The 27,688-nt window shown below is 45.2% G+C and overlaps 2 protein-coding genes across 14 annotated transcripts in view; both read left to right on the forward strand.

Moving 5' to 3' along the window:
• Positions 1-2,832: 2,832 nt before the first annotated feature.
• ubtfl (upstream binding transcription factor, like) lies at positions 2,833-19,822 on the forward strand. Of its 9 annotated transcripts, none has more exons than XM_012817545.3 (20): positions 2,833-2,992; positions 5,613-5,708; positions 5,859-6,034; positions 6,340-6,423; positions 6,658-6,813; positions 7,283-7,347; positions 7,450-7,570; positions 7,806-7,916; positions 8,454-8,581; positions 8,990-9,131; positions 9,346-9,387; positions 9,509-9,607; positions 9,960-10,118; positions 10,506-10,634; positions 11,131-11,216; positions 12,961-13,150; positions 14,410-14,457; positions 14,943-15,074; positions 18,659-18,808; positions 19,071-19,822. In XM_012817545.3, the coding sequence occupies exons 2-20, from the start codon at positions 5,651-5,653 to the stop codon at positions 19,170-19,172; spliced, it is 2,178 nt and encodes a 725-aa protein (XP_012672999.1). In that variant the 5' UTR covers positions 2,833-2,992; positions 5,613-5,650; the 3' UTR covers positions 19,173-19,822. The 9 variants fall into 9 exon arrangements, with proteins under 9 accessions (XP_012672999.1, XP_031419100.1, XP_031419102.1 ...); XM_031563240.2 differs by having other exon boundaries at positions 18,659-18,790; XM_031563242.2 differs by having other exon boundaries at positions 18,659-18,778.
• A 114-nt stretch (positions 19,823-19,936) lies between these two features.
• asap1a (ArfGAP with SH3 domain, ankyrin repeat and PH domain 1a) overlaps positions 19,937-27,688 on the forward strand; it is a 35,736-nt gene continuing 27,984 nt past the window's right edge. For 3 of the 5 annotated variants that reach the window (XM_031563246.2, XM_042703755.1, XM_042703754.1), the window contains exons 1-2: positions 19,937-20,867; positions 21,992-22,118. In XM_031563246.2, the coding sequence (XP_031419106.1) occupies positions 20,740-20,867; positions 21,992-22,118 (255 nt within the window). In that variant the 5' untranslated portion in view covers positions 19,937-20,739. The other 2 variants (XM_042703756.1, XM_042703757.1) reach the window with 2 other exon arrangements.

The raw sequence follows: 27,688 nt of genomic DNA on the forward strand, positions 1-27,688 counted from the left end.
GCCGGTGCGTCAATAACTTCACTGACAAAAACAATGACGCATAAACACGTTGCCTAGTGCTCAGAACACATGTTTGCTCCAGAACGTGCTTAGAATTTGAATCAGTATGCACAAAGTATCATTAGCTTGTAGTCAGTGATTTAATGAGCAGGGGTGAGCTCCTGAGGAAATAAAATGATATTCAAAAGAGGTGGGAACTGTGGGAAAACAAGAAATCATGGCCTAAAAGGTACGTTTGGACCTGAGGATTCACTCGTTTCCTCATATTCACCAAATGGTTAAAAGTTATGATGTCACACATAGCATAGCAGCGTTTGTGTAGTTTGTGCGAGACCTGCTACACACCCCGAAAGCTACAATATGCAAGACCTGCTCCAGACCCTGTTCCTACCTCTCCTTTCACTGTTGGCTCTGCCCTGTCCATCACTTCAATTGCGTACTAGTTTTAGAAATGCTATCCCAGAGGCCCAATCCTTGAATTTGAGATTCTCTTATGATCAGATTGGTTAAGAGTGTCAAGGCTCAATGAGAAACTTCAGAAGGGAATGTCTCTTTAAAGCTGCACAGGTGGTTGAATGGGCCTAGACTACAGAAGCCTTTGGTGGTATGTGAGCACATTGAGATATGTTGTTGAGCATATTTCAGACAAACAAAAAAAAAAAAACTTAATGTAACTTTAACTAGAAATATATACCATAACTTTAACTATTGGTATGACATTTTCACACATTAAAAAATGTCGAGTAGCCGTTATATGCGGATCAGTGCTACTACATATCTCTGCATTGCCTTTTGGAGGACACAGCACAGAAATGACAACCAGTGTTCCACGTAAGAAAAAACTACTGTGCTAAAATTGTCAATCAAATATGGCTTAAATATATGAAAACAGTCTTTGTATATTGTAACAGCTTTGCACTGGAAAAACAGACTTGCTTTGTTCATTTATATTTGGTTGAAATTAGCTATGCTTTAGACGAAATATCACCTTTTAGTGTTGTCTAAACTTCATGTTTGTCCGTTCAGAGAGGCAGACATCTTGTATTTGTCAAAACATAATTTAAAGCTGAAATCTTACAATGTACTTTGTAAGCTAGTTTTTGTTTTTATTCATGCTATGCATTAACTAATGTTAAGCACTAATGCAGGGATGTAGAATGAAAGAGAAAACTATTTTAGGATGTCCAAATGAGAACATTTATTTTATTAGGTGTCAGTTTTGAGTCAAACACTACACCTACATTCCAGCTCTTTTAACAAGACAATCGTTCACTATTTTATTATGAGTTATCCAATTATATCCTTTTCTTTATATCAAGGCCTTATGCTAAAATATTTTTATATATCCATCAATAAATGTATAGAAGCCATAAATGTCTGTCTCTTTTCTGCTGCTATGTGGGCTGAAACATTTATTATGTGGAATTACAGTGGTGATATGACCCGTCATGACACTGCGGCCTGCTTATTTGTATGTCAGTTCAAAACATACTTTACTTCAAATACACCTGGGCATTGAACTATCATACTGAATGTGGGTACTAATGAATGTCTGTATTGTGACTGATTTTTTCCCGTTTATATTAAAATGAAATATACACCACTGCTCGGTTTTCTGTTTTTGCACCGTCTGATTTGACTCATGTCTGTGTGTGGCATGATCATATGCCCCACGTAAGTCTCTCGTAAATTGCACCAAATTGAAGAAGAACAAATGATGCCCACTAGAGGGCAGTATTTCAGACCGACTAGGCTTTCGGAATACAATGGACCGCCATGCAGAAAATGGCGAGGCGTTTCGATTTGGATATGTCAGCTAGCCCATGTTGATCACGACCACAGTGATTGTTTATATTTTTGTCATAACTATTAGGGCTTTTTTGACAAGTTATAGCCTGTGTTACGCCCTCGTACCATATACGTACAGTAGCCTAAATGTTAATAAACATCAAGACGGGAAGATTTTTTTTTACCTAGGCTGATCAGTATGTTTGGAGGCTGCGCGACTCTGTCTCCTCCTTTCTCTGTCCCATTGGTCCGTTTACCAAAAACAAATCTACGGCAACGTGACGTTTGTGTACAATTCCCATCTCACACTCTTGGGGCATTTCGACAATTGACTTGCTTCACGCTGGCTCTAACAGCTTTTGAAGATTCTCTGAACGCCACCACACAGTATTTTCAAAACATTGTCGCGATGAGTCTGTGGGAACATAGCCGATTCAATGAAGTAGGCCTATAAAAACGGACTTCTGCATAAGGCTTATTTTACGCTACCAAGCTACACTGTCATATGCATTTTAAACTACATGGCTTTCTCCAAAATGTAATAAAACGAGTCATAGGTAATTTTATTTATGCGCACTTTGATTGATCCAAGAATGTCCCATCATATTCCAAACCGGCTGTGATTTCAGTAGAGCATCGGAGGACAAGACTCGGGCGCTCAAACTAATCGGGTTAGGGCTTGGATTCAGATGTTGGCCGGGAACACATCCCTGCCCGAGCGGAGTCATAGATCGACATATTATTTGAAAACAAATACATCTACTTTTTAAAGTGTTTACCAATGTCAATGTCTTATTTCATACATACAGATATCTGAAAAACTCTTTATTATAAGCAATGGTAATCTTGCAAAATATCCGTGCAAATCCTACTTAAAAAAACAAGTTATTTGAAATAAATGGCTTGTTAGGTCACGGTTCTAAGGGGAAAGTATTGTAAATTATAATTAATGGCCTTAATTTCTATGAAGTTTCATACGGTTTCTTTGTCTCAATTTTTCTCGCATGTTTTCCTTCGGAGTTCCTCCCCCTGCGGCGCTGGGCGGAGTTTCATACCGAACCAGACGCTCCTTTTGTCGGATCTGTTTCGACCTGACTCCCCGGGGTTTACCGTTGGAAAAAAAAGGAACTTAAACATCACCAAAACAAACAACTCAATTAAATTATAGTTTTTAAAGGCTGTTGCTCTCGAAGTGCCGAAAAAGGTGAGTAGTCTGATCATTTTTGACGTCGTTCCAAGCAATTTTCCGATCGTTCGTCCCCGAGTCTTTGTAACATTCATGGCGGCTCCGCAGTGAGAGCTTTGGGGCGAGGGAAGGCAGAGACACCCGCTCTCGTCGCTGTTTTTATTTTTTAGCCGTTGTAACAAGGATGATAATTCCATATTTCCTACAGATTAAAAATAAAAGTATATTGTCCGCTTATATGAATATTTCCGTTACCGTGTTTATTAGCACATTTATGTATTTACACTATTTGCCATCATATTGAATATTATTTTCATGAAATGAACGTGCTCTGAAGAGGAGGTCTAACAGATTCGTTTACGAATAAATGGGATAAAAATCAGATTGTATACGACAACCTTAAAATATTTCGAGCTCGAAAAATGCGACCATGTTACCCCACCAAGGCATCTGCCTAGAGCTTTCGTGCCAGCGGAAACTGCGTGCTGACTCCTGCCGGAATGAGGGCGCCATTACGGGGGTTGCAGGCAGACAACAGCCGGTGCGTCAATAACTTCCCATGTTGAAATATCATCGCTGTCAACCACATGAATGGGCCAACACTACAGAAGCCCATCACGCGGCCTCATTTATGCACAATTTCACAAATTCATTTTCATACACTTCCTGTCATTACAATTGCCAAGCTACTTTTTCATTTGTTGCATGTATACCAATTCACGTTAACATTTAATTACAAGTTGTTGGGCATTTGTAATTTTGTTTAGTGAGGTTTTAACCGAGACGACCTTGAGGGCAGGCAGGCGATGACACTTTAACCGGGAAAAGCTGCGCCTCGCACGGTTGCACAGCGGCGCCACCGCTTGGGAGTGGCGGGCGGATAAGTAGCGTTACGTAGGCTACCCCGAGAAACTCCGTTCCGCCAGTGTCAAGTCCTGGCTCGCGCTAGAAAGCTCTGTCACTCTAGGCTAGCCACGTTTACTTGCTAACCAGCACAATTTAACTTGGATCACACCTGCCAACGAAGACGTGACCGTTACCTGCGCAACTTATTGGTATAAGGCTTGAAGTTTATTCTGTAACATTACAAAGCTCGAGGTGTTAAGTTAGTGAATGTTTTCCAAAGGTTGTAAATGCGTCGCTGCCTAGTTAGCTAAGCTAAGTTGCTCACTTTAGCATAGCTTAACATGCCAAAAACTGGCACAGTTATCTTGACAGGATAACCTTCATTTTCTTTAATAATTATATCTTTAAAATGGATGAAGGGTGATTTCACTCCTACCAAAAGCTCATATATGTCACGGAGGAGCAATTGCTTATTGTCCGTCAGCGTTATCTAGCCTAGCTAGCCTAATCGGAATGCAGGTCAGAGAGCATGCCTACTTAGCTAAAACGGCCGAGCGCGGGATGTTGGGGTAATGTTAACTTACTTCACACAGCCTTGGCATTTCAGTACACCCGCATATATGGGCAAGAATTGCAATTACCGGCTGGACTGACCGCCTTAAATCTGCTACTACCTATGCCCTAATGAATCACAACAGATGCTCGCCTTTAGCTAGTAAGCTATCGCTAGCTAGGTTGCTTGGGGTAAAACATTCCTCGCAGTTCGGTCCTGTATTTGCCTGAGTGTACTAACTTAGCTATCTTCACAAAAGTTAATCTACTCACAGATATGGTCAAACTCAATTGTAATATGTAGCTAACAGTAGCTACAACGTCACTAACTTCGCTTGAGTGCTGATATATTATTCGCTTTGTAAAAGATCTTTTGGCAGATGGAGCAATTTGGATGTGGAACTGTAACGAGAGGTAGCTAACGTTAATGCCACTCCTGCCAAGGGAACAGCAGTCAGCTACCTTCCGCAAGCATCGTTCACGCACATGACGGTAGTTGATACGTTACCGAGCAACACATTCCGTGGCTATGTAACATTATTAAACGTCTCTCCCGACCCGAATTAGAAGTAATCTTTTGTTACCGAGAGTTAAACAAGTATTTAAAATACAAGGTTAAGGCTTGGACTCTCACCCTGTCATCATCCCCGGATGAATCTAGCCAGCCCCGCCGGTGTGGCGTGGCTGGGTCAGTGCCGCTTGGCTGTCGTCTAAAGAAGACTGCAGTCCGAAACCAACCTTCTTATAATGATTAACGTCACATCCATTTAACAGTGGTCCAGCGAAAGATCAGGGAACAAATCGATGATTCGCGTGTTTCTTCTTATGGATCCGCTTACCATGTCGCTGTTAGTTTCACCGAGGCGGTCGACCACATCGCACTGATGCGTCTCCTCATTGGGAGGGGATGCATAGGCGGAGTCGAGGCTGGATCTGGTCAATGTCCTTTATGGCAATTTGGTTTCAAGTCAGCGCGAACTGAGTAACTATTTGTTGCCTTCTCTATTAGCACCCGTTATGTACAAATGAGCCGGCCATTAGACGTTATCTTATGTCCTTTAATTATGTTCTGACAGATGCCGTTCATATGTAATTTTTTCCCCCGGTTCATTTGTATGTTAATATAGACTTTTCTTGTACTTTATATTGGCCTCTACCAGCGACTGATTTAAGCGTAAACAATTGTACCCGGCGGTATGTGACTGATTGTTGTGGGTGCTTTTGAATTTTGTTGTTTTAGGGCTGTATCCATTTGGAACTGCCCACAGAGTCTCCAACATGAATGGCAGTACAAGTGTCTCTGCCGCCCCGACTGTACGAATCAAGTCAGAACCAGGTAATACATTGCTTGTTTGATACCATTTAACATAAAGAGTTGTGCAGTTGATTTGGTTTAATTAACAATGGATGATCTGGTCAGTCCGATCCGTGAAGACCTGTAGTTTGTGCTCCCGTCCACCAAGCGTATCTCTGTGTTTGTCTGTAGATGAATGGAGGAAAGAAGACTGTCTGATGTTACTGGAGAGGATCCGAAGCATACTGCCCGATTTAGACTCTATGAAGTATAAGACCACAGAGTCTCACTTTGACTGGGAGAAAGTGGCTTTTGGCGCTTACTCGGGAGATATTTGCAAGCAGAAATGGCAGAAACTCTCCACAGAGGTAAGCCAGTGCTGCAACACTGAAGGCTGAAGTGTCACTGGACATCGGTTACATGGATTACTAAACTAAGCTGCCTGAAACTCTGGCATTCCACCTAATAAAGGGGGGTGCTTGTAATGGCCTGGCTTCACTTGCACTTAAATATAAAGAAAGATCTTGTGTGTATTTGTTGGATCTGATATACAGGCCTTAATTTGAATTAGTCTTGGACAAAAGACTAACTTGAATTAGTCTTGGTTCTTCTCTCCTAGATCAGAGCTAAGTGTTCAAAAGTGCTTATATTCTCTGGTTTTCTTTACTTCGAGGTGCGGAAATATAGAACTATGACAGAGCTTATTGTGGATGCCATTGAATATGTGAAGAACCCATACAAAGGAAAGAAGCTGAAGGTATGTTTTTCAAGGCAAAGACCCAAGCACTCTAAATATGTATGCTCAGTGCACAAGGTGTCTCGTACAGTAAGCCACGCAAGTTTTTATTCTTGATCTTTTTTTTTTACGAACTGCATTGAACTGTCTGCAAACTAAGCTTAATTTTCTTTGAAATGTTGCGCAATAATTTTCCTCCTCACCATAATGGAGTAGTTGTAAACTAGCCCTGCTTGTCATCTCCTCCACTTCCAGACACATCCAGACTTTCCAAAGAAGCCTTTAACACCGTACTTTCGCTTCTTTATGGAGAAACGAGCAAAGTATGCCAAGATCCACCCAGAAATGAGCAATCTCGATCTCACCAAGATATTATCCAAGAAGTACAAAGAACTCCCAGAGAAGAAGAAGGTATGATAGCAGTGTTATGTTGTTATAGACGATGTATAGCATTTGCAGTCAGGACCCCATGGCTCTGGACCGATCTGCCTGACTAAATCAATGCTGGCTGAGTCAGTGACTTCCTATAAGTCCCTTTTTAAAACACACTTACAGGGAAGCCTCCTGATTTTGTATTAGTTTTTTAGTCTTATTTCCTTTAAAACAATGTTATTACTCCGTACTGTCAAACTGGTGTTACTAATGTATTGGTTTTTGATGGCCTGCCTAGTTTTCTTTTAAAACCTGATGATTTTTTATTTTGATGCCTCTGTCAAGCACTTGTAACATAGATTTTGGAAAGTGCTCTATAGATGAAGGTTATTATTATTATATGCCAGAGGGAACACTGTGCTTATTTTGGTTCATAGAGATATATATGCCTATGCTGTCCTCTGCCATTGATGTGTTAAATCTTAACATGTTCTAATTTTCTCTTCAGCTTAAGTACATTCAAGAGTTCCAGAGAGAGAAGGAGTCATTTGAGAAGAACATGGCACGGTTTAAGTAAGCACCATTTTAACCAAATTATCCACAGTGTTGGAGACATGCCAGGTAATTTTCTGTAGGGCTGTATACACTATTCAGTTACTTTTGCATACTTTCCAGGGAAGACCACCCAGAACTGATAGAGGAGAGAAAGAAGTCAGACCTCCCTGAGAAGCCCAAGACTCCCCAGCAGCTGTGGTACAACCATGAGAAGAAGACCTACATGAAGCTTCACCCAGATGTCAGTGTGCTGACATAATTGGAACACAAATGATTCACACCATATATAGTCTGCCCATCAGAGGGTGCAATATATATTTGTTGTTCTGATCAATATTGACTGTGACAAACTTACTTTCTTTTGACCAGGTTTTTTATTTATTTAATATTAACATTTAATATTTAACAAGATACAACATAATCAAAGCCCTCCATTTTGTGGATGTTTATGTTGCCTTTTGGTCTTGTGCACCTAGGTTACCCAGAAAGAACTGAAGGAGGCACTACGCAGACAGTGGTCCCAGCTGTCAGACAAGAAGCGTCTGAAGTGGATCAGCAAAGCTCTGGAGCTGCAGAAGGATTTTGAGGTAGAACTGAGTTCATGTTCCCTTTTATAGAGCAAGCCATAGAGTCAGCTGCACATGTGCAAAGCCCTCTGTCCTGTCCAGCCCCCCCCCCCCCCCCCCCCCCCCCCCCCCCCCACACCCCCTCTAACAACAGGGAGTAGTTTCAGGAACAATGAATCAGCAATTAATAAATACGCCACTCTGATGCAGATCCAGTGAATGATGCATCCATGAAAGTCAGTGGCAGACTGGCTTTCGCTTCCTTAGCTGTCAGTCAAGCGTTTGGTGCTTGCTCCTGGGTTTATTTGCCGGTTGTGTTCTGAGCAATACATTTGAGCCTGAAGTCAAAGCGAACCACATCCGCTCAGCAATGTAGAGGGGGAAGCTCTTTGCCTAGGGAGGGTTGTTTGAAAGCTGGAGTCAGTGAAATGTAATAACTGCATGCAGACTTTTGCAGTATGTTTGCAGTGATATTTATTCATTAATCTGGACAGACGCTCCCATTTGCTTGTATGCCCTCCTAACCTCTCGTGGATCTGATCCTGTTGTGTGCTGCAGGATAGCATGAGGATCTACAACGAGGCCCACCCAGACTCCCATTCAGATGAGCATGTCAAGTCCGTCCTGACCAAAGCTGAGCGGCAGCTCAAGGATAAGTTTGACGGGCGGCCCACCAAACCTCCACCGTAAGTGTCGTCACTATTTAAGCACTCGTCACTATTTAACCCCCCCCTAAGAAAACCCCTCACAGCAGAGTAATCAGACTGAAGGCTTTTATGGTGCACTGTTAGTCAGCTTTTCTGTTTGACCCTTTGAGTAAGGCCTATGGTCATATCACAGGGAAAATAAAATCCTGCCCAAATCAGATTGTTATGCCTGCATGTGGCAGAGATCAGAATTTTCAGTTAGGTAGTTGGGACACACTAATCTCATTCTTTTTATTTTTATTCAACTTGAAACACTTGCAGGCGCTATGTGTTAGTGTGTAGTTGTGTGTTAGCGTGTAGTTGTGTGTTAGCATGTAATTGTGTGTTAGCGTGTAATTGTGTGTAAGCGTGTAGTTGTCTGACTGTGTCTCCTGTTGTGCCCCTCAGAAATGGCTACTCGCTGTACTGCGCGGAGCTGATGGTGAACATGAAGGACGTGCCGAGCACGGAGCGGATGGTGCTGTGCAGCAAGCAGTGGAAGATGATGACGCAGAAGGAGAAGGACATGTTCCAGAAACGCTGCGAACAGGTCAGGCCCCGGGGGAAGGAAAGGCAAAAAAGGGTTGGAGTTAGTAAAGTTGTTGCCATTCATATCGCAAGGGCTTAATTGGGCTGTTTTGGCAAAATAAACGCAATTGAATAGGACCTTCCTAGCTAATTAGTGTCCCGTTTTAAAATATTTGCATAGACATGAGTAGCACGTGACCGTGAAGGAACATGAACAATTTTTGTTCCGTCTTCAGAAAAAGAAGCAGTATGAAATCGACCTCCAGCGGTTTTTAGAGGTAAGAGTGCACACACTATTAAATTACCAACAACAGTCTGAAAACTGTGTACCTTAAGCCCTGTGGCTCTTTCAATGGCATACTCTGAAACACATGCGTGCGTTTCCGCTCCCATCCATAGAGTCTACCAGAGGAGGAGAGGGATCGGGTTCTGACGGAGGAGAAGCTCGGGGGCTCCAAGATGGGGAACAACCTCAGGGCCAAGTCCCCCTCAGCGAAGGTGGGGGTCTCTCTTACTCAGTTCATATGGTTAAGGCGAGAGGAGGAAAAAAAACTTGGTTTTGGACATCATAAGTGTGACAATTGAATGTCCTTGCTGTTAGCATCAAATACAACAGAAGACTTTAACCTCCTCTGTTTGTATTATACTGTTGAGCAGTGTGCTCTGTGGAGTGGTTTAAGGTTCTGAGAGATTTGGTGTGTGTGTGTGTGTGTGTGTGTGTGTGTGTGTGTGTGTGTGTGTGTGTGTGTGTGTGTGTGTGTGTGTGTGTGTGTGTGTGTGTGTGTGTGTGTGTGTGTGTGTGTGTGTGTGTGTGTGTGTGTGTGTGTGTGTGTGTGTGTGTTGTCTGTAGGAGCGGTGTCGGGATCCAGAGTTGGATCACTGGGTACAGGGTACGGCGATAAAAGATAAGAAAGATGGCAAAAAGAAAGGTCGGCTCCCCGAAACGCCCAAAACGGCAGAGGAGATGTGGCAGCAGAGCGTGATTGGGGATTACCTGGCCAAGTACAGGGTAAGGATGCATCATGACTCACCTGAACACAGCCCAGCTGGCAGATCATGACTCACCTGAACACAGCCCAGCTGGCAGACTGGGGCGCCGGTATCGATAATATTGACATCACAGTACGGCAGTGAGTGCCAAACAAAAAAAGGTGCTGCTTATCAACATCTGCTTATAAACACGTTACTAGTGTACATTTTTTGATTTAAAAAAGTATTAAATTCTGGTACGTAACTGACTATGCCATTTTAGCACAGTGCAATTCAGAAATGACAGTAATTGTAATTTAGTTTTGTTTTTATTTTGCAGCCAAGTGAGTTTTAAGTAACTACAGCAAGCTCAAGAAATTGCACTAGTCATATGAAACAACTTTCTGCATCTTTTCCATTGGTACAGAGTGATCGGAAAAAGGCCCAGAATGCCATGGAGGGTGCTTGGAAGGCCATGGAGAAGAAGGAGAAGATCCCGTGGATCAAGAAAGCAGCCGAGGACCAGAAGCGATACGAGGTTCAGTACCGGACTGTGGTCAGTGACGAGACGTTTTGACCACTGACTTCCTACCTGTGCTGGAGAACTGTCAAAGTGTTGGTCAGCCCCCTTAACAGTCCTCTCTCGCCACCCCGTCCCCTTTTGGGCAGTTGGGTAGCACCAGGCCTACCTGGAGAGCAGCCATTGGGCTTGGGGTCCACTTTGGACATGTTCTTCCTGACACACTTTTTGTGGTTCAATGCAGTGCAGCCATATTACTGTTTAGGTTGTCTCAGGGATTGCTGGGATCATGCGCTGGTGAATGCCTGTTTCCATGTCCTTGATGTCATTTTAAGTGTGCAATTTCTTGAAAGTTGCATGTGTATGCATGTGTTGTATTAAGCACAAATGTGTGCGCCATGTTAGTTTGGTGCGATTTGTACGCAAGTGTTTGTTTGAGATGTGTTTTATTTTTTTCTGGCCTGTGTCGTGTTTGTGTGTGTGTGTGTGTTTTTTGTAAGTCACATATACACTGACATGGTTTCTTCTGCAGAGAGAGCTGTTGGAGATACGGACGCCGCAGACCGGACAGGGCCAGCGGAAGCCCAAATTTGACGGCGAGCCAAAGAAACCGCCTGTGTGAGTTGAGTGCTTGTGATGTCACAGTGAAGCAGGCATGCGCTGTGTCAAAGTTTTTCTTCTGTTTTTTTGCACTTCTTTTTGGTTAGCAATATCCCATACTTAGACTTCCCCAGTCCACATGACACTTGGTATGCTTGTAGCTCCACATGACCGCTGACACGGAATAGAAGGTTTGTGTCCCGAGGTGCAAGGTTCCCTTGGTGCTAGCGCCCCCTGCTGTGGGGTAGGATTAAAGCACTTTTTTTGGCAATAACTTGAAAATCCTTTTTGCCCAAAATTATGACGTTTTCATGGCAAGCTGACCTCTACGAGGCGCTTGACCCTAGCTCGTTACGATTCATATGTGTGGAGTGGAGCCACTTTATGAATAATGTTCAAAGCAAAATTATAGCACTTCACTAGTCAATACAATACAAACTTCACAAAATTTGACACCCTGGCATCACTGCCATATTCTTTGGACGAAAACCAAATTTCATCAAATTTAGCCTCATAGGGTGCTGCAACAGACACATTTCAATATCTCAAGAACCTCTTAATGTTAAATTTTTTTTTATTTGGTATGCTGATACTAAAGTTCCATTCGGCGCTCTCAACAAAATGGCCGCCAACCGCCAATCAAAATTCAGCAGCCAGTGTGAATGAGCCTACAACATTTCATTAAGATTGGCCAATCATAATGTCATATAGAAGCTATTTACCCAATCTCAAAACAAATGAGCCGTAAGATGTTGCTACAGCATGTTTTCCTCAATTTATCTTGTCCGGTGTAACATTTACAAAATTCATATGGTCTTCTTTCATCTGTTCAAGCAATCAAATCATCCAACCTTTGCTATATTTGGCTACATTTAAACTCATTATTATGATGGTGTACACCTCTGTTCTGTTATGAATGTCGACACTTGTAGGCCTATATGTAGTGTTTACTCTATATTAAGATTGTATTTAAACATATTCTTGCCTTCAACTACATTTCAAATATACATGCGTCAAAATGCCAAGTACAGCTATACAATGAAGCTCATATTGTTGCTTATTTCACAAAATGCTGTTATTTAGCACAAGAATATATCTGTTATATATATCTAAAGTCACGCTCATCCTCATATTCAGTAGGCAGGGCGCAAATGCCGCAGAACATAACCCTTAGTACTGCTTCACACCCTGTGTACAGCTGCAACATCCACAGACTATAGATCCTTACATTTTCACTCTAAATAAGACATACAAGCAGCATTGAATAGTACTGTTAACGCTATTGATTAGTATTCATTTACAGATTCTGGAGTGTCTTCACACTGAAAACAAATTTGATTTATTAGGATATTTTTTAATATTCTGATTGTTTTTATGACTGAACAGCCAATTAACACGGAATGGCATTTTTACAAACTCGCTCCACTCATGTGCAGTTTCCAACTAAATACATATCAGGCATCTCAGGATATTTTTCAGTTTGTACATAGAGATTGGATTTCAGCTGATTGTAGTTCTGTGACCAATAAGTCATTTACCAGTCACTGCTTCTCTGGTGTGACCGTGTCTTCACCACTGTGATGGCAAAGCCTGAAAGAACCCACTAGTGATATCACCATGGTTTCCATCGGCTGACCAACCCTGCTTCATGGGTTCAGTGCCTCGGCTGGCCATTTCCATTGTAATTATAAACTAAAGAAAGCCGTCCTTGGCATCCTGCTCACCGCCCTCTCTGTCCTTCCTCCTCTTTTGGACCCATCAGGAGCGGGTACCAGATGTTCTCCCAGGAGCTGCTGACCAACGGCGAGCTGAACCACTTCAGCTTGAAGGAGCGCATGGTGGAGATTGGCAAGCGCTGGCACAAGCTGACCCAGCTCCAGAAGGACAAGTACAAGAAGCAGGTGGAGGAGCAGCAGCTGGAGTACAAGGCGGAGCTGGAGGCGTGGGTGAAGGTAGGCCACTTTGGGCTCCCACAACACTCTTACTGCTCCCTCAACACTCTTACTGCTCAACACTCTCACTGCTCCCACAACACTCTTACTGCTCCCACAACACTCTCACTGCTCCGTCAACACTCTTACAGCTCCCACAACACTCTTACTGCTCCCTCAACACTCTCAACACTCTTACTGCTCAACACTCTCACTGCTCCCACAACACTCTCAACACTCTTACTGCTCCCACAACACTCTTAACACTCTTACTGCTCAACACTCTCACTGCTCCCACAACACTCTTACTGCTCCCACAACACTCTCACTGCTCCGTCAACACTCTTACAGCTCCCACAACACTCTTACTGCTCCCTCAACACTCTCAACACTCTTACTGCTCAACACTCTCACTGCTCCCACAACACTCTCAACACTCTTACTGCTCCCACAACACTCTTAACACTCTTACTGCTCAACACTCTCACTGCTCCCACAACACTCTTACTGCTCCCACAACACTCTCAACACTCTCACTGCTCCCACAACACTCTCACTGCTCCCACAACACTCTTACTGCTCCCACAACACTCTCAACACTCTCACTGCTCCCACAACACTCTTACTGCTCCCACAACACTCTTACTGCTCCCACAACACTCTCAACACTCTTACTGCTCAACACTCTTACTGCTCCCACAACACTCTTACTGCTCCCACAACACTCTCAACACTCTTACTGCTCCCACAACACTCTTACAGCTCCCACAACACTCTCACTGCTCCCACAACACTCTCAACACTCTCACTGCTCAACACTCTTACTGCTCCCACAACACTCTTACTGCTCCCTCAACACTCTTACTGCTCCCTCAACACTCTTACTGCTCCCACAACACTCTTACTGCTCCCACAACACTCTCACCACTCTCACTGCTCAACACTCTTACTGCTCCCACAACACTCTTACTGTTCCCTCAACACTCTCATGGTGCTAGCGCCCCCTGCAGTGGGGTAGGGTTAAAGCACTTTTTTTGGCAATCATTTAAAAATCTTTTTGCCCAAAATTATGAAGTTTTCATGGCAAGCTGGCCCCTCTTTTTGAATTTTACGAGCGTGTAAGGACTCTTCCAATGTGCTGATATCCACGTGCGGTGCATGACTGATCACGATCTGCAATACAAAGGACACCAATGTTCTATGTTGTTGAGAGAAGGGACTTCATGACTGAAAATAGCACATGCCGATATTCAGTGACCTTTTTTTCCCTTCTCTTCCAGTCCCTCTCTCCTCAGGAGCGTGCTGTGTATAAAGAGTTCTCCACCACGGTGAGTGCTGGATTGCGCTGTTGTTTTAATTCTCTAGCTCTTAATCCTAACTCACCCCTTAAATGCCTTCTGTGCCACACTCTGACTGCCTTTTACCCTGTGGGGAAAATAAAAACCTTTAACGCTGATTTATCTGGACACAAAGTCAGTGTCTGGCTCTAGTCTCTGCCCTGTACTTGATTTACTGTTAGGTCTGTGTCTCAAAGGAAGGCTCCCCTACCAGTGTTTTAACATTTAGTGGAAAGTGCACTTTGGCCTCACTTCTCTCTGCTCTGAGCTAACTGCCCTCTCTGGAATGAATTGTGTTTTGTTGGCTGCTCTTTGGGGCTACTAATCAGTGCTTTGAGCTTTGAAATGTGTTTTTCTTTCTCTTTTTTTGTTGTTGTTGTTTCCTCCCTCCCCTCCTCTCCCTCTCTCTCTCTCTCTCTCTCTCTCCTTTCTTTGCCCATCCCCCCCCCCTACCCCTACCCCTCTCTGTCAATCAGAAACGGCGAAATACAAGCAAGGCGCAAGGTCCTGGAGCGAAAGTCCGCATAACCAAGGCGAAGGCGGTAGGTGCCAGAGCCACAGCAGTGGGGGCCGGGGGGGGCAAGCGTTCCATGGCGTACCGAGCCAAGGTAACGCCCACCCACTCTACACGCCCACCCACTCTACACGAACACCACACACTCTACACGAACACCACCCACTCTACACGTACTCCACACCACCCACTCTACACGAACACCACTCTACACGAACACCACCCACTCTACACGAACACCACACACTCTACACGAACACCACCCACTCTACACGAACACCACCCACTCTACACGTACACCACCCACTCTACACGTACTCCACCCACTCTACACCACACCACCCACTCTACACGAACACCACACCACCCACTCTACACGAACACCACCCACTCTACACGAACACCACCCACTCTACACGAACACCACACACTCTACACGAACACCACACACTCTACACGTACACCACACCACCCACTCTACACGAACACCACCCACTCTACACGAACACCACACCACCCACTCTACACGAACACCACACCACCCACTCTACATGAACACCACCCACTCTACACGAACACCACCCACTCTACACGAACACCACCCACTCTACACGAACACCACACCACCCACTCTACACGAACACCACCCACTCTACACGAACACCACCCACTCTACACGAACACCACCCACTCTACACGTACACCACACACTCTACACGAACACCACCCACTCTACATGAACACCACCCACTCTACATGAACACCACCCACTCTACACAAACACCACCCACTCTACACAAACACCACACACTCTACATGAACACCACCCACTCTACACGAACACCACACACTCTACATGAACACCACACACTCTACACAAACACCACCCACTCTACACGAACACCACCCACTCTACACGAACACCACCCACTCTACACGAACACCACACCACCCACTCTACACGAACACCACCCACTCTACACGAACACCACCCACTCTACACGAACACCACACCACCCACTCTACATGAACACCACCCACTCTACACGAACACCACCCACTCTACACGAACACCACCCACTCTACACGTACACCACACACTCTACACGAACACCACCCACTCTACATGAACACCACCCACTCTACATGAACACCACCCACTCTACACAAACACCACCCACTCTACACAAACACCACACACTCTACATGAACACCACCCACTCTACACGAACACCACACACTCTACATGAACACCACACACTCTACACGAACACCACACCACCCACTCTACACGAACACCACCCACTCTACACGAACACCACACACTCTACACAAACACCACCCACTCTACACGAACACCACCCACTCTACACGAACACCACACACTCTACACGAACACCACACACTCTACACGAACACCACACCACCCACTCTACACGAACACCACCCACTCTACACGAACACCACCCACTCTACACGAACACCACCCACTCTACACGAACACCACCCACTCTACACGAACACCACCCACTCTACACGAACACCACACACTCTACACGAACTCTACACCACCCACTCTACACGTACACAACACACTCTACACGAACACCACACCACCCACTCTACACGAACACCACCCACTCTACACGAACACCACCCACTCTACACGAACACCACACCACCCACTCTACACGAACACCACCCCACTCTACACGAACACCACCCACTCTACACGAACACCACCCACTCTACACGAACACCACACCACCCACTCTACACGAACACCACCCACTCTACACGAACACCACCCACTCTACACGAACACCACCCACTCTACATGAACACCACCCACTCTACACGTACTCCATACCACCCACTCTACACGTACTCCACACCACCCACTCTACACGAACACCACCCACTCTACACGAACACCACACACTCTAGACAAACACCACACACTCTACACGAACACCACCCACTCTACACGAACACCACCCACTCTACACGAACACCACCCACTCTACACGAACACCACACCACCCACTCTACACGAACACCACCCACTCTACACGAACACCACCCACTCTACACGAACACCACCCACTCTACACGAACACCACACCACCCACTCTACACGAACACCACCCACTCTACACGAACCACCCACTCTACACGAACACCACCCACTCTACATGAACACCACCCACTCTACACGTACTCCATACCACCCACTCTACACGTACTCCACACCACCCACTCTACACGAACACCACCCACTCTACACGAACACCACACACTCTAGACAAACACCACACACTCTACACGAACACCACCCACTCTACACGAACACCACCCACTCTACACGAACACCACCCACTCTACACGAACACCACACACTCTACACGAACACCACACACTCTACACGAACACCACACCACCCACTCTACACGAACACCACACCACCCACTCTACACGAACACCACCCACTCTACACGAACACCACACACTCTACACGAACACCACACACTCTACACGTACTCCACACCACCCACTCTACACGTACACCACACCACCCACTCTACACGAACACCACCCACTCTACACGAACACCACCCACTCTACACGAACACCACACACTCTACATGAACACCACCCACTCTACACGAACACCACACACTCTACACAAACACCACCCACTCTACACGAACACCACACACTCTACACGTACTCCACACCACCCACTCTACACGTACTCCACACACTCTACATGAACACCACACACTCTGCATGAACACCACCCACTCTACATGAACACCACACACTCTACATGAACACCACACACTCTACACGAACACCACCCACTCTACACGAACACCACACACTCTACACGAACACAACACACTCTACATGAACACCACACACTCTACATGAACACCACACACTCTACACGAACACAACACACTCTACACAATCAAGTTTCCCTCATGGCATACACACTGGTCAGGGCCGTACTATACTCAATTCATAAATGAGTGACAGGGACCAACATTTAGACAGCAAAAGTGGCTGCTTCTCTGAAGGAATTACTCCCCATCAGAGTGTGTGTGATCATAGCTCTGTCACAGTAGACCTGGTTGATCTAATCAAGCCCTTTAAGAGCATCAGGTCTGTACTGGACGGGGTCAGTAGCCGAATGTTGCTGAAGAGTAGGTCTCTTCTTCATTTGGTATAGTGCTTAAAGCAGGGCTGGAGTCTGTCCATTTCCATTGTAAAATGTGATGGTAATATCTGTTTGGTCCTAACTCGTTGCTTACAGATGTGTGGAAGGATGAAACGTGTGTGTGTGTGTGTGTGTGTGTGTGTGTGTGTGTGTGTGTGTGTGTGTGTGTGTGTGTGTGTGTGTGTGTGTGTGTGTGTGTGTGTGTGTGTGTGTGTGTGTGTGTGTGTGTGTGTGTGTGTGTGACCGTGGATAAATGCTTTATGAGCTGTCATTTTAAAGACCTGGCACTGGATGGAAACGTCCTTCCTTTCAGCCAGCCATATTGTGTGTGTGTGTGTGTGTGTGTGTGTGTGTGTGTACGCGTGCACGCGTGCGTGTCTGTAAGAGAGAGAGAGATATGGGGAGGCGGAGAGATGGGGAACACTTAGAGAAAACTGTGAATTTGTGCTCCACAGCAGGACACATCAGAGTCAGATGACGAGGACGAGAAGACGGACACGTCAGACTCTGAGGATGATGACGAAGAGTCATCTGGCAGCACAGACAGTGATGAGGATGATGATGATGAGGACGAGGTGCGTTCTGAAGTGAGAACTCATAATTTAGTAAGCGTTTGAGCTGGGGTATCGCCAGCGGTCACCAACTTTACACTTTTTTGACTTTTTTTTTACAAATGTGTAGTTTAGTAGACAGGAAGTGTTCACGTCACGAGTATTCACTTCCTGTCACATCATTACCATTGAATGTGATGACTAAACTCTGTCCTGCATAGGCATTCTATACTCCGTGTACTACTATGTCTTTAAAGTAGCACAAAGCTTCACAGATTTAAAAAGTCAGTGTCGTAATACATTGTTGTCTGCTCAGAATGACGATGATGGGGAGGAAGATGACGACGACGACGAGGAAGACCAGTCAGGCAGCAGCAGCTCATCCTCAGAGGACAGCAGTGACTCAGACTCGGACTGAACCCCGCGCCCCCCCTCCCATGAAAGAGGAGGGGCTGTGCAGGACACGCCCCCTCTCTAACGAGGCCCCTTCATGCCAACAGGCGTCGAGGCAAGCTTGAGGCTGTGACATCACAGCGGCAGAAGCGTGGCTCCTGCGTCCTCCTCCGCCACAGAGCCAGCAGCACAGGAGGTGAAACAGGAAGTGGGCTTCAAGGGGTGGGGGGAGAACAGCTTGTGCCCCGTCACACATCTCCCCCCCCAACCCAAGAGACTTTTACTCATCTGGACAACTTCTGTTGTTGTTTTTGTTTTTTTCCTTTTAAGGAGCTGTGCTACTTGTGTGTTACATGCAAATGTTTTTACTGCCTTTATATAGGTGTTCTTAAAAAAAGCTATGTTGCTTCTTTATTTTTTTTTTAAACTTGGAAAGGAAAGAATGAAGCTATTGTTTTTGTTTTTTGATCTTGTGTGGGAAGGTTAGAATGCGTCGGTTTGGTGCTGATATGGTTGTTGGAGACGGACTGTAAAACGAAGACTAGACCAGCTGCCTGTGTACATCTTAACCAGATGTGACGAAGAAGGGTTCTATGTTCAGCAGCCCTGGTTTGGTCACTTTTCTGGTTAGATCCTCCACAATAAATGCACTTTTTTCCCCTCTTGTATTCCTTTCTCGGTCTGCTGTGTGAGTTTTTGAAGGTGGAATACATGGAATACCTCGAGATAATTAGTAATTCAATATTGTATTTATTTTTCATAACGTGCTGAATAGTGTTCAAATGTGAACATTGTTAACTCATACCTAATTAGGACACAGAATGCTTACATAGATGTGAAGATTTACATTAACTTTTTAACCCTTTTTTATTGTGGTATCTGTAATTGCAAAAATATCTTCAAATTATGTCGGCTGTGGTTTTCTTGGTCGTGGATCCCATGCAGTTACAGTTGCCGAGTTCCCCCAGATGCTGCGCTATTACCGCTATTCCGATCTAGTCCACTGTAGTCTCTCCCCCCCCCCGGACTCCCTGTGGCCCACATGGTTGATTTTCGCTTCCTGTCCGCACTGCTGATCTTTTCACCAGTCCCAGATGAGAAATCAATGCCCTCACCTCAGGCATGTCGAAGCTACGGGTATTTGATTCGCAACTGATGGAGGCAACTATTTTGGGATTGTACAAAATTAGTGAAGCATGGTGCATTCTGGAAACCAATATCTGAACAGTTTTACGTGTTTCCAAATTTCTGGAAGTGTTACTACTGGGAAAACTGCCGCGGTCTCGGTAAGTTATTAGGCGTGGCTTTTTGCAGTAACTATTCACGATGTGTGTATTTGGATCGGGTATTCTAACAATGACAGATAACATTTCAACGCGTTATGTAGCCTTTGGCATAAAGGGTGAGCTACAAACATGGCAAAACCCTCGTTCCTGAGACATGATAACGACTGAGGCTACTGACCATTTGGTTGATTTCGCCCAAAGTTAATTCCTTATTAGATGGTAGGCTAGTTTTAAGGTCATTTATATCAGAGAAGTGGAACAGTGCAAGCAGTTCAGTATTTTTTTTTCTCAGATGCAGTTTGCCGGATGTTTTGTGAATTAAATAAATTTCATGTTGCTTACTTTAATATAGATTTTATTGAGGTGACCACAGTCATGAGGGCCTCTTCTTCGAGATTGTCGAGTTTTTCCTCCAGGGATTCTCTTTGGAATCGGTGAGTTGCATTTTTGTGATAATTTAATGTCTGAAGTCGGCATAGAACTGTGTGCTCCTTTTGATGGTCAAGAGACCATTGTAACAGTCTAACTACTAAGCCGATGAATTAAGTGGACCGCACTTTTAGTGAGGGCAGTGAAAAAGCGCACTAACTCTTCTGGGTCACGCAGTGGTACTAATTCATGGGTAGTCCTATTTCCAAATGGCCACATAGCGGTATTGATCTAATTTGCAACTCCATTTTAAGTCTATTATCTTAAAGCAGAGCTACTCTTCAAATTAATTTGAGCGAATAATGTCAATAGTCTACTTTTCGAATCCGTTAGCCTATAGAGCTAGGCATATTAACACCATGGGAGTTAAAGATAGAGATAAGGTATGGGTGGTGATAATAGAAAAAACCGTTAGAAACATCGGATGTGTCACTTTCTTTCTTTCTATCACTGCTAACCTGATAAAGGCAATGGAATTATTACACTTAGTAGGCTATTTCTTCATGCACCGCATTCCAATTGTGCATTTAGTCTAACTTAAATTCGTGATAAATATGTTTGAATTTATAAGCATTGTGTGTTGAAGCATGCGCAGACCTCTTCCTTGTTTATCCTCGTCATCAATTGTGGGAGGGGATGAGTTTGCGTGCGTGCGCTGGTGTCAGAAAGCACAGACCGTCAGGACGAAGGAAAAAACGGAGGAGAGAAAGGGAAAACTGAGAATGAAACGGCCATCGTCGGAGTTGGAACAATCATTTATCTGAAGGAATTACATTTCATTCCTCAAACAATGCAAAATATACATTGGGAAATGGAATGAAAATATTTCCGTGCAGTTGAAGCCGTTATCTGCTGGAATAGGCAAAGCAAGTGGGCAGGAGATACCGTTATTATTTAGATGCGAGAGCCCAATTAAATCAAGAAAAAAGGAGGGAGTTGTGTCTATTGCTCTTCTTAAGGACCCAGGGTTCAGTGAGCAAAACTACATCGCTTTTGTAGATCGTTGCTGATCATTGTCATTCAAACTCGTCTGAAGGTGGACACATTCAGCTCATTTTCCCTCTGTAATTAATGGTGTTGATCTTGTGAATTTCCTTATTCTATTGTACTGGGCGATAACTTGCCAAAGGATGCCGGACCAGATATCGGTGTCCGAGTTTCTCTCGGAGACAACGGAGGATTACAACTCTCCCACTACATCAAGCTTCACCACCCGATTGCAGAGCTGCCGAAACACGGTCAACGTTCTGGAAGAGGTAAGGCCGCTAAGACCATTCCATCACGGATTTTAGCAAACGGGCGTCATGTTCAGGGCAGGCCAGCAGCAACATACACACACACACACACACACACACACACACACACTCACTCACTCACTCACATAAACATGGAAACACAAAACAAACGGTTCTACCGATTAGAGTAAGTTGGCTACTGGCTTACTGATTTGGCTCCGCCGCTTAGTAAATTAACTTTGCGGTTATCCTCACCCTTCAAGCTTATATGCGCTCGCGCTGAGGTTCCCCACGGCCATATAGCTAGCTAGCTATCGGGACAGATGCGTTCATAGGACAGATAAATGGTCGGCATGCGGAAGGATCCCAATGTGAAACACTAAATATAGGCCTGTAGTTTCACTACATTTTCATGTGAACCCTCTGTGTTTCCACTTAAGACAGTTTGTGTAGACAAGCCATGAAAAGAGTGGCCGGGCTTTTAACGTTTTCCAGGCAACCGATAACGGTCTACACCTTGTTTCAGTTCAGCGATGCGTAATGATGACCCTGGAATTTGACTTCGCAACGTCAAAACGATACAGTCGAATGCGGCATTGGAAACGCTTGTTCTCAGCTGTACTGGCATCGGGTGTAGAGGTTATTTGTCAGGAGCTGCTAGTCACACATCCGATGAAGATGAATGCTGTCTTGTTGCATTGTGCATGTTTTTTGAAAGACACGCCACTAATCATTGCAGATTGTAGCACATCTTCACCCAAGGTGTAATCGAGGAAGAGCCACTTAGATTATCCTTGTTGAGTATTTACAAGAGCAGAGGTCTTGTACACCATTTTAATTGTTATCCAGGTACAAAGATTGTACAGTTGAAAACACATCTGTCCTTCTGTATGAGCAAAGCGTCACAAGGCCCCTGATGCGTCATTTTCATGTCTTGAAGAATGCAACATTGAATTAATTTACTCTCTGATAGACCACTCTAGGTTATAGCCCACTTTTTCGTTCACAGTTTATTTCACGATATTTTAATGAACCATTACTTTGAAAAAAAAAAAACCGGAGGATGTGTGGATCGTTCCCCTCATGCAGGCTAAAGCGCATGTAATTAGATCTGTAGTTAGTAAATGTAGTGAATGGCATCAGACCCACTGGAACGTAAATGAAGACAGATGGGCTAATGGTTGCTATGACCTAGTTGTCCGCATTGTGTTTATTCATGAACGTATTTTTGGGAGTGACAAAACAGTCATTACTTAATGCTGCATGACAGACAAGGGTGTTCTGCCTTCAATTAATACATGTAGTCTCAACAACAAACTGGGATGGATGTGATAGCCTACTCTAGGGATTACTTTAATAAATGTCTCAGTTTTTTTCTTTTGAAATGTTGCTTTTAGTTAAAACCAGCTCGTTTCAAATAGATTTGGAAACTCATTATTTGATGAATTGATCATCATCTTCTGAATCATCATCTTTCAATTGCTGCATATGTTGGACTGCATCAATTTTAGAATGTTTTCTATATCATTAGAACCTTTGGTCTGAGCACTGGTGTCATATCATATATGCTGTAGGCTGGTGTAACTGTTTATCTAACCTGTCTACATATTGTTGTTAGTTCTATAGTGGTCCCAGTAATAAGCTCAGATGTTTCTCTATATTGCCTTTTTGTTTACCCTGTTTATGCCTGTTTATGCCTCACCCTGTTTACGTCTGGTGCACACCTCTCTAATTACAGCCTCCCCTAACTAGATCCAAGGACAGCTAGTGTCTGTAACTCTGTTCATAATGCATATAATGGTGTCGTTATCGTTTGGTAGTGATAAAAAAGCGGAAGCAGTTCCTATCCGGTCGTCTTGGATCAGGCCCCCCCCCCCCCCCAGTGGCAGTGCGGATCTCTCATGTAAAGTCATGGCAGCCCCTCTCTGCCCGTGAAGAAGAGCAGAGATTTGAGATGTGCTAAGAATAGCCCTGTGTGCTGTGCAAACGCAAGAGGTTATTCTCTTGAGCAGTGGTTCTGGGAGAAATGAGAGGGAGAGAGAGAGGGAGAGGATTAACCTACTTACGCACGGGCCAATGCACACCTGACCTGCCACCCAGGGAGCGCGGCTAAGAAGTGAAGGTGTTTGATTCCCTGTCAAATGTCCAACATCATAATGAAGGCTGATGTTTGTGCACCCTGTTCCATAATTTGCCTGATGATCTGAATCTAAATTTAGACATTATTTAGTTATGTCTTTAGACATTAACTCTAGGCGCATTCAACTTAGTGCTCTTTCGTTGTCTCTTGGTGATGCAGACTTTAGAGGACTGTGCACTGAGAGCAAGGCACATACTGAGATGGGTTAAGGTTGCGGCAGACTTTGTGTTTTTCTTTTATTTGAATGGTAACGGGAAAGACTTTACTGGGATGAGTCATCATTCATGTCGATCCCTTGTCCTGGCAGCCTTTCCTGTTGGCACACACACACACACACACACACACACACACACCCCCACACCCACACACACTAGTAGAGAGAGAGACATGCTCACACACATGGTCACAAGCAAAAGCCCACCAACAAATACCTGCAAACCATGTCTAACTAGAAGGGCACTTGGATAGTATATAGACCTCTACCAAGGCCAAATGCCCTATCTCGCAATGGTTGTGGGTTCTTCCTTGGCCCACACTACACCCTTCCACCAAGTTTCATGGAAATCAGGCTGGTAGTAATCTGTAATCCCGCCAAGAAACGGACAAGCAAATCGAACCAAAAAGAATAGCTTGTCTTCAACCAGCATGTTTCCAATGGTTGTTTCCAATGTTTTCCCTTGTTTGCACACTGATGTTCAGTCCGATCATGGCACACATTTTTCTTAACGCCGAAGTTTGTCTCTTGGGCCGAGCTCTCTGAAAGTCCGGTCCCTCGATGACATTCTTAGTTTACGCCACTCAGTCAGCTCCTCCACAGCTTTCGGCTCGGGCAACGCCGGTCTCCTCCGATCAGTGATTCCTCATCTCTCCCAGCTATTCTTTCTCTCTTAGTGCTCCCATGTGAACTTGCCTGTTCTCTCTGACAGGCTTGCAGTGGCCCATAAGAGCTGCCTCTACTCTAGCCAGCCCGACTGCAAGCCAGCCTTCTATTCCTCTGCCGTACTCTCAGTCATGCCCCCACCACCCCGCCATCCTCACAGCCTCACTCTAATCCCGCATTCCAAACACGGCCTCCCTCGCCTGATAATGGTTTCCATGGCACGACTCTCGTCATGTCCCCCTCTTTGAATATGAAGAACAGATGGCACCGTTGATGTATTGAAGGGCCATGTTGGTGAAGGCTGCCAAGCACGGACATTTCCACAGAAGCAGAAAGGAGAAAAAGTGTAGAGGGAGAGGAGAGGGAGAGAAGGAGAGAAAAGACCTTCTCCCCTTATTTTCCCTCCCAACTGCACCGTTCATTCATTAGTTTACATTCTACTGCCTGCTTTTTTGTTCCGCTCTTCACAAGCCAGCGGCTGAGACTGACGGTGAGGGGTGTGAAGGGGCCGGAGGGGGGGTTAGGAGGGGTACGGCACAGGGGCGGGCCGGGGGGGCTTTCTGTCCTCTTGTGTGCTCCCCGCACGTCCTGCTGTGTTTGCTTTGAGCGCGCTTGGGGGCTGACACAGGAGATTCTCTGTTGTCGTTTGGGCTGCCTTTAGAGGAATGCTGCCCGTGTGCAAATTCGTCCGAGACTGAGGGTGGGGGTGGGGGTAAGGGGGGCCCTCGGCCGACAGAGAGCCCAGGGGTGCTGAGGTTGCAGTGGGTGTCACAGGGACACGGGCACACAGCGCTGGTCACATTTGCTCACATGCATACTCCAGTTCCACTGCAGCAGAGCCCCCTCTAGTCAGTTCTGGTGCATGTTGAGGCAGCTTAGAGAGATAAGGAACACTACTTGGTTGGGGTAGAAAATAGGGTCGATGCATAGAGTCATACACAGTGCAGATTAAGATTGAGCATGAGCTCAATGTAAAATGAGTATTTTTGAAGATTGTGCTAATTGAGGTTGACTGACTCCTCACAAAAGTGAGGTGGCTTAATCAGTCGTGACTGTGTTTTGTTCCGTCGTGTCAAACAAGGTCCAGCTTAATCTGTGCTAAAAGTGTTTTGAACACCTCTGTTTTAGCGAGCCACATTCTAAGCAGCTCACTCACACTCTTGTTAAAATGCCTAGCTGTGTATGTTGCACAGTTCCCCGCCAGTCTTCCCTTTGAAATGGATGTATGAATAGAGACAAAACCTCTGACTTCTACTTTAAAGTTCGTACCCCTGCTGTCATTCAACACCACACGATGAAAAGAACTAAAACTGCTGATGCACAACCAAATAATCCAGATCCTAACGTAAATGTATGGCAGATCTACTATCTTTGTTAATGCCAAAAAAAAAAGAGAAAACACATTCTTAGATGACCTTGTTGCGCAATTACTACCCAATAATTACCAGTAGTTAAACATGTCTAGGGTTGATTGGAAAACAAGCGCCAGTCCCCCTGTCCCAGGGTGCAACTTGAGTTCAGACAGCCTTCCATTGGTCCTCTGGCTGGACGGGCTGAGCAGTGAGCAGTGGCCTGTGACAGCTGGCGAGCAGAGTGCCCAGCGGAGGGAGGAGCTGGAAGTGGACAGACGCTCTCCGCGTTAATTCAGAGCCTTCTCCATTTTGTGCCGTTAGACTGCATTGCTGCCGTACGCACACACACACACACACACGCACACACAAACACACACACACACACACCAATATTTAAAAAGTGCTTGTCAGTCACCACCACCCCAGCAACACTGGAAGCATCATGGGCAGATTGGTGTATTGATGCACCTTGTCTAGACTGGATGCGGCTCCATGCTGCAAATAGAGCAGCTCTATAATAGCTGCTAGAGAACACTGCTGCTCTTGCCTGCTTGGTAGTCAGATGGACAGGCAGCAGACCAGGCAGAGGGCACCACTGTGTGAAAAGATGGTTAAAATGGGCTTTGGTCCTTCAACCTCTTCAGACAAAAAGATGCATGTATGTGTGGCTGTGGGTTGTGTGTGTGAGTGTGTGTGTGTGTGTGTGTGTGTATGTGCGGCTGTGGGATGTGTGTAAGTGTGTGTGTGTGTGTGTGTGTGTGTGTGTGTGTGTGTGTATGTGCGGCTGTGGGATGTGTGTAAGTGTGTGTGTGTGTGTGTGTGTGTGCGGCTGTGGGTTGTGTGGCGCTGGATGTGGGCTTGATCTGCGTGCGTGCGTGCGTGAGGGAGGGTGAGCTCATCGTGTTATTTACATGGATAATTCCCTCTGAACTGGAAAGAGAAGCCCTCTTTTAATGGGCTTTTGGCAGCGCTGGCCTTGGGGCCATGGGGGATGCTGTAGTGCTTCCCTTATCACATCCTCTTACTCCCCCCCTACACACACACACACACACACACACACACACACACACACACACACACACAGACACATGCACACACACACACACACAACCACACACACATACGCATACAGACTCATAGCATGCATGTGTTGAGTTTGTCCTGCAGGGTCCCCCTTGCTCAGACCATCAGAGCGGTGATGAATCACCATGGTGATCTC

Source organism: Clupea harengus, chromosome 25, assembly GCF_900700415.2.
Source record: "Clupea harengus chromosome 25, Ch_v2.0.2, whole genome shotgun sequence".
Taxonomy (NCBI): Eukaryota; Metazoa; Chordata; class Actinopteri; order Clupeiformes; family Clupeidae; genus Clupea; species Clupea harengus.

Excerpts from the sequence above, each read along its gene's own strand:
- ubtfl (XM_012817545.3), top strand. The coding sequence starts at position 5,651 with ATGAATGGCAGTACAAGTGTCTCTGCCGCCCCGACTGTACGAATCAAG. Across the intron at positions 9,608-9,959 it reads CCAAGTCCCCCTCAGCGAAG|GAGCGGTGTCGGGATCCAGA; the intron begins GTGGGGGTCTCT and ends TGTTGTCTGTAG. Across the intron at positions 13,151-14,409 it reads AGCTGGAGGCGTGGGTGAAG|TCCCTCTCTCCTCAGGAGCG; the intron begins GTAGGCCACTTT and ends CTTCTCTTCCAG.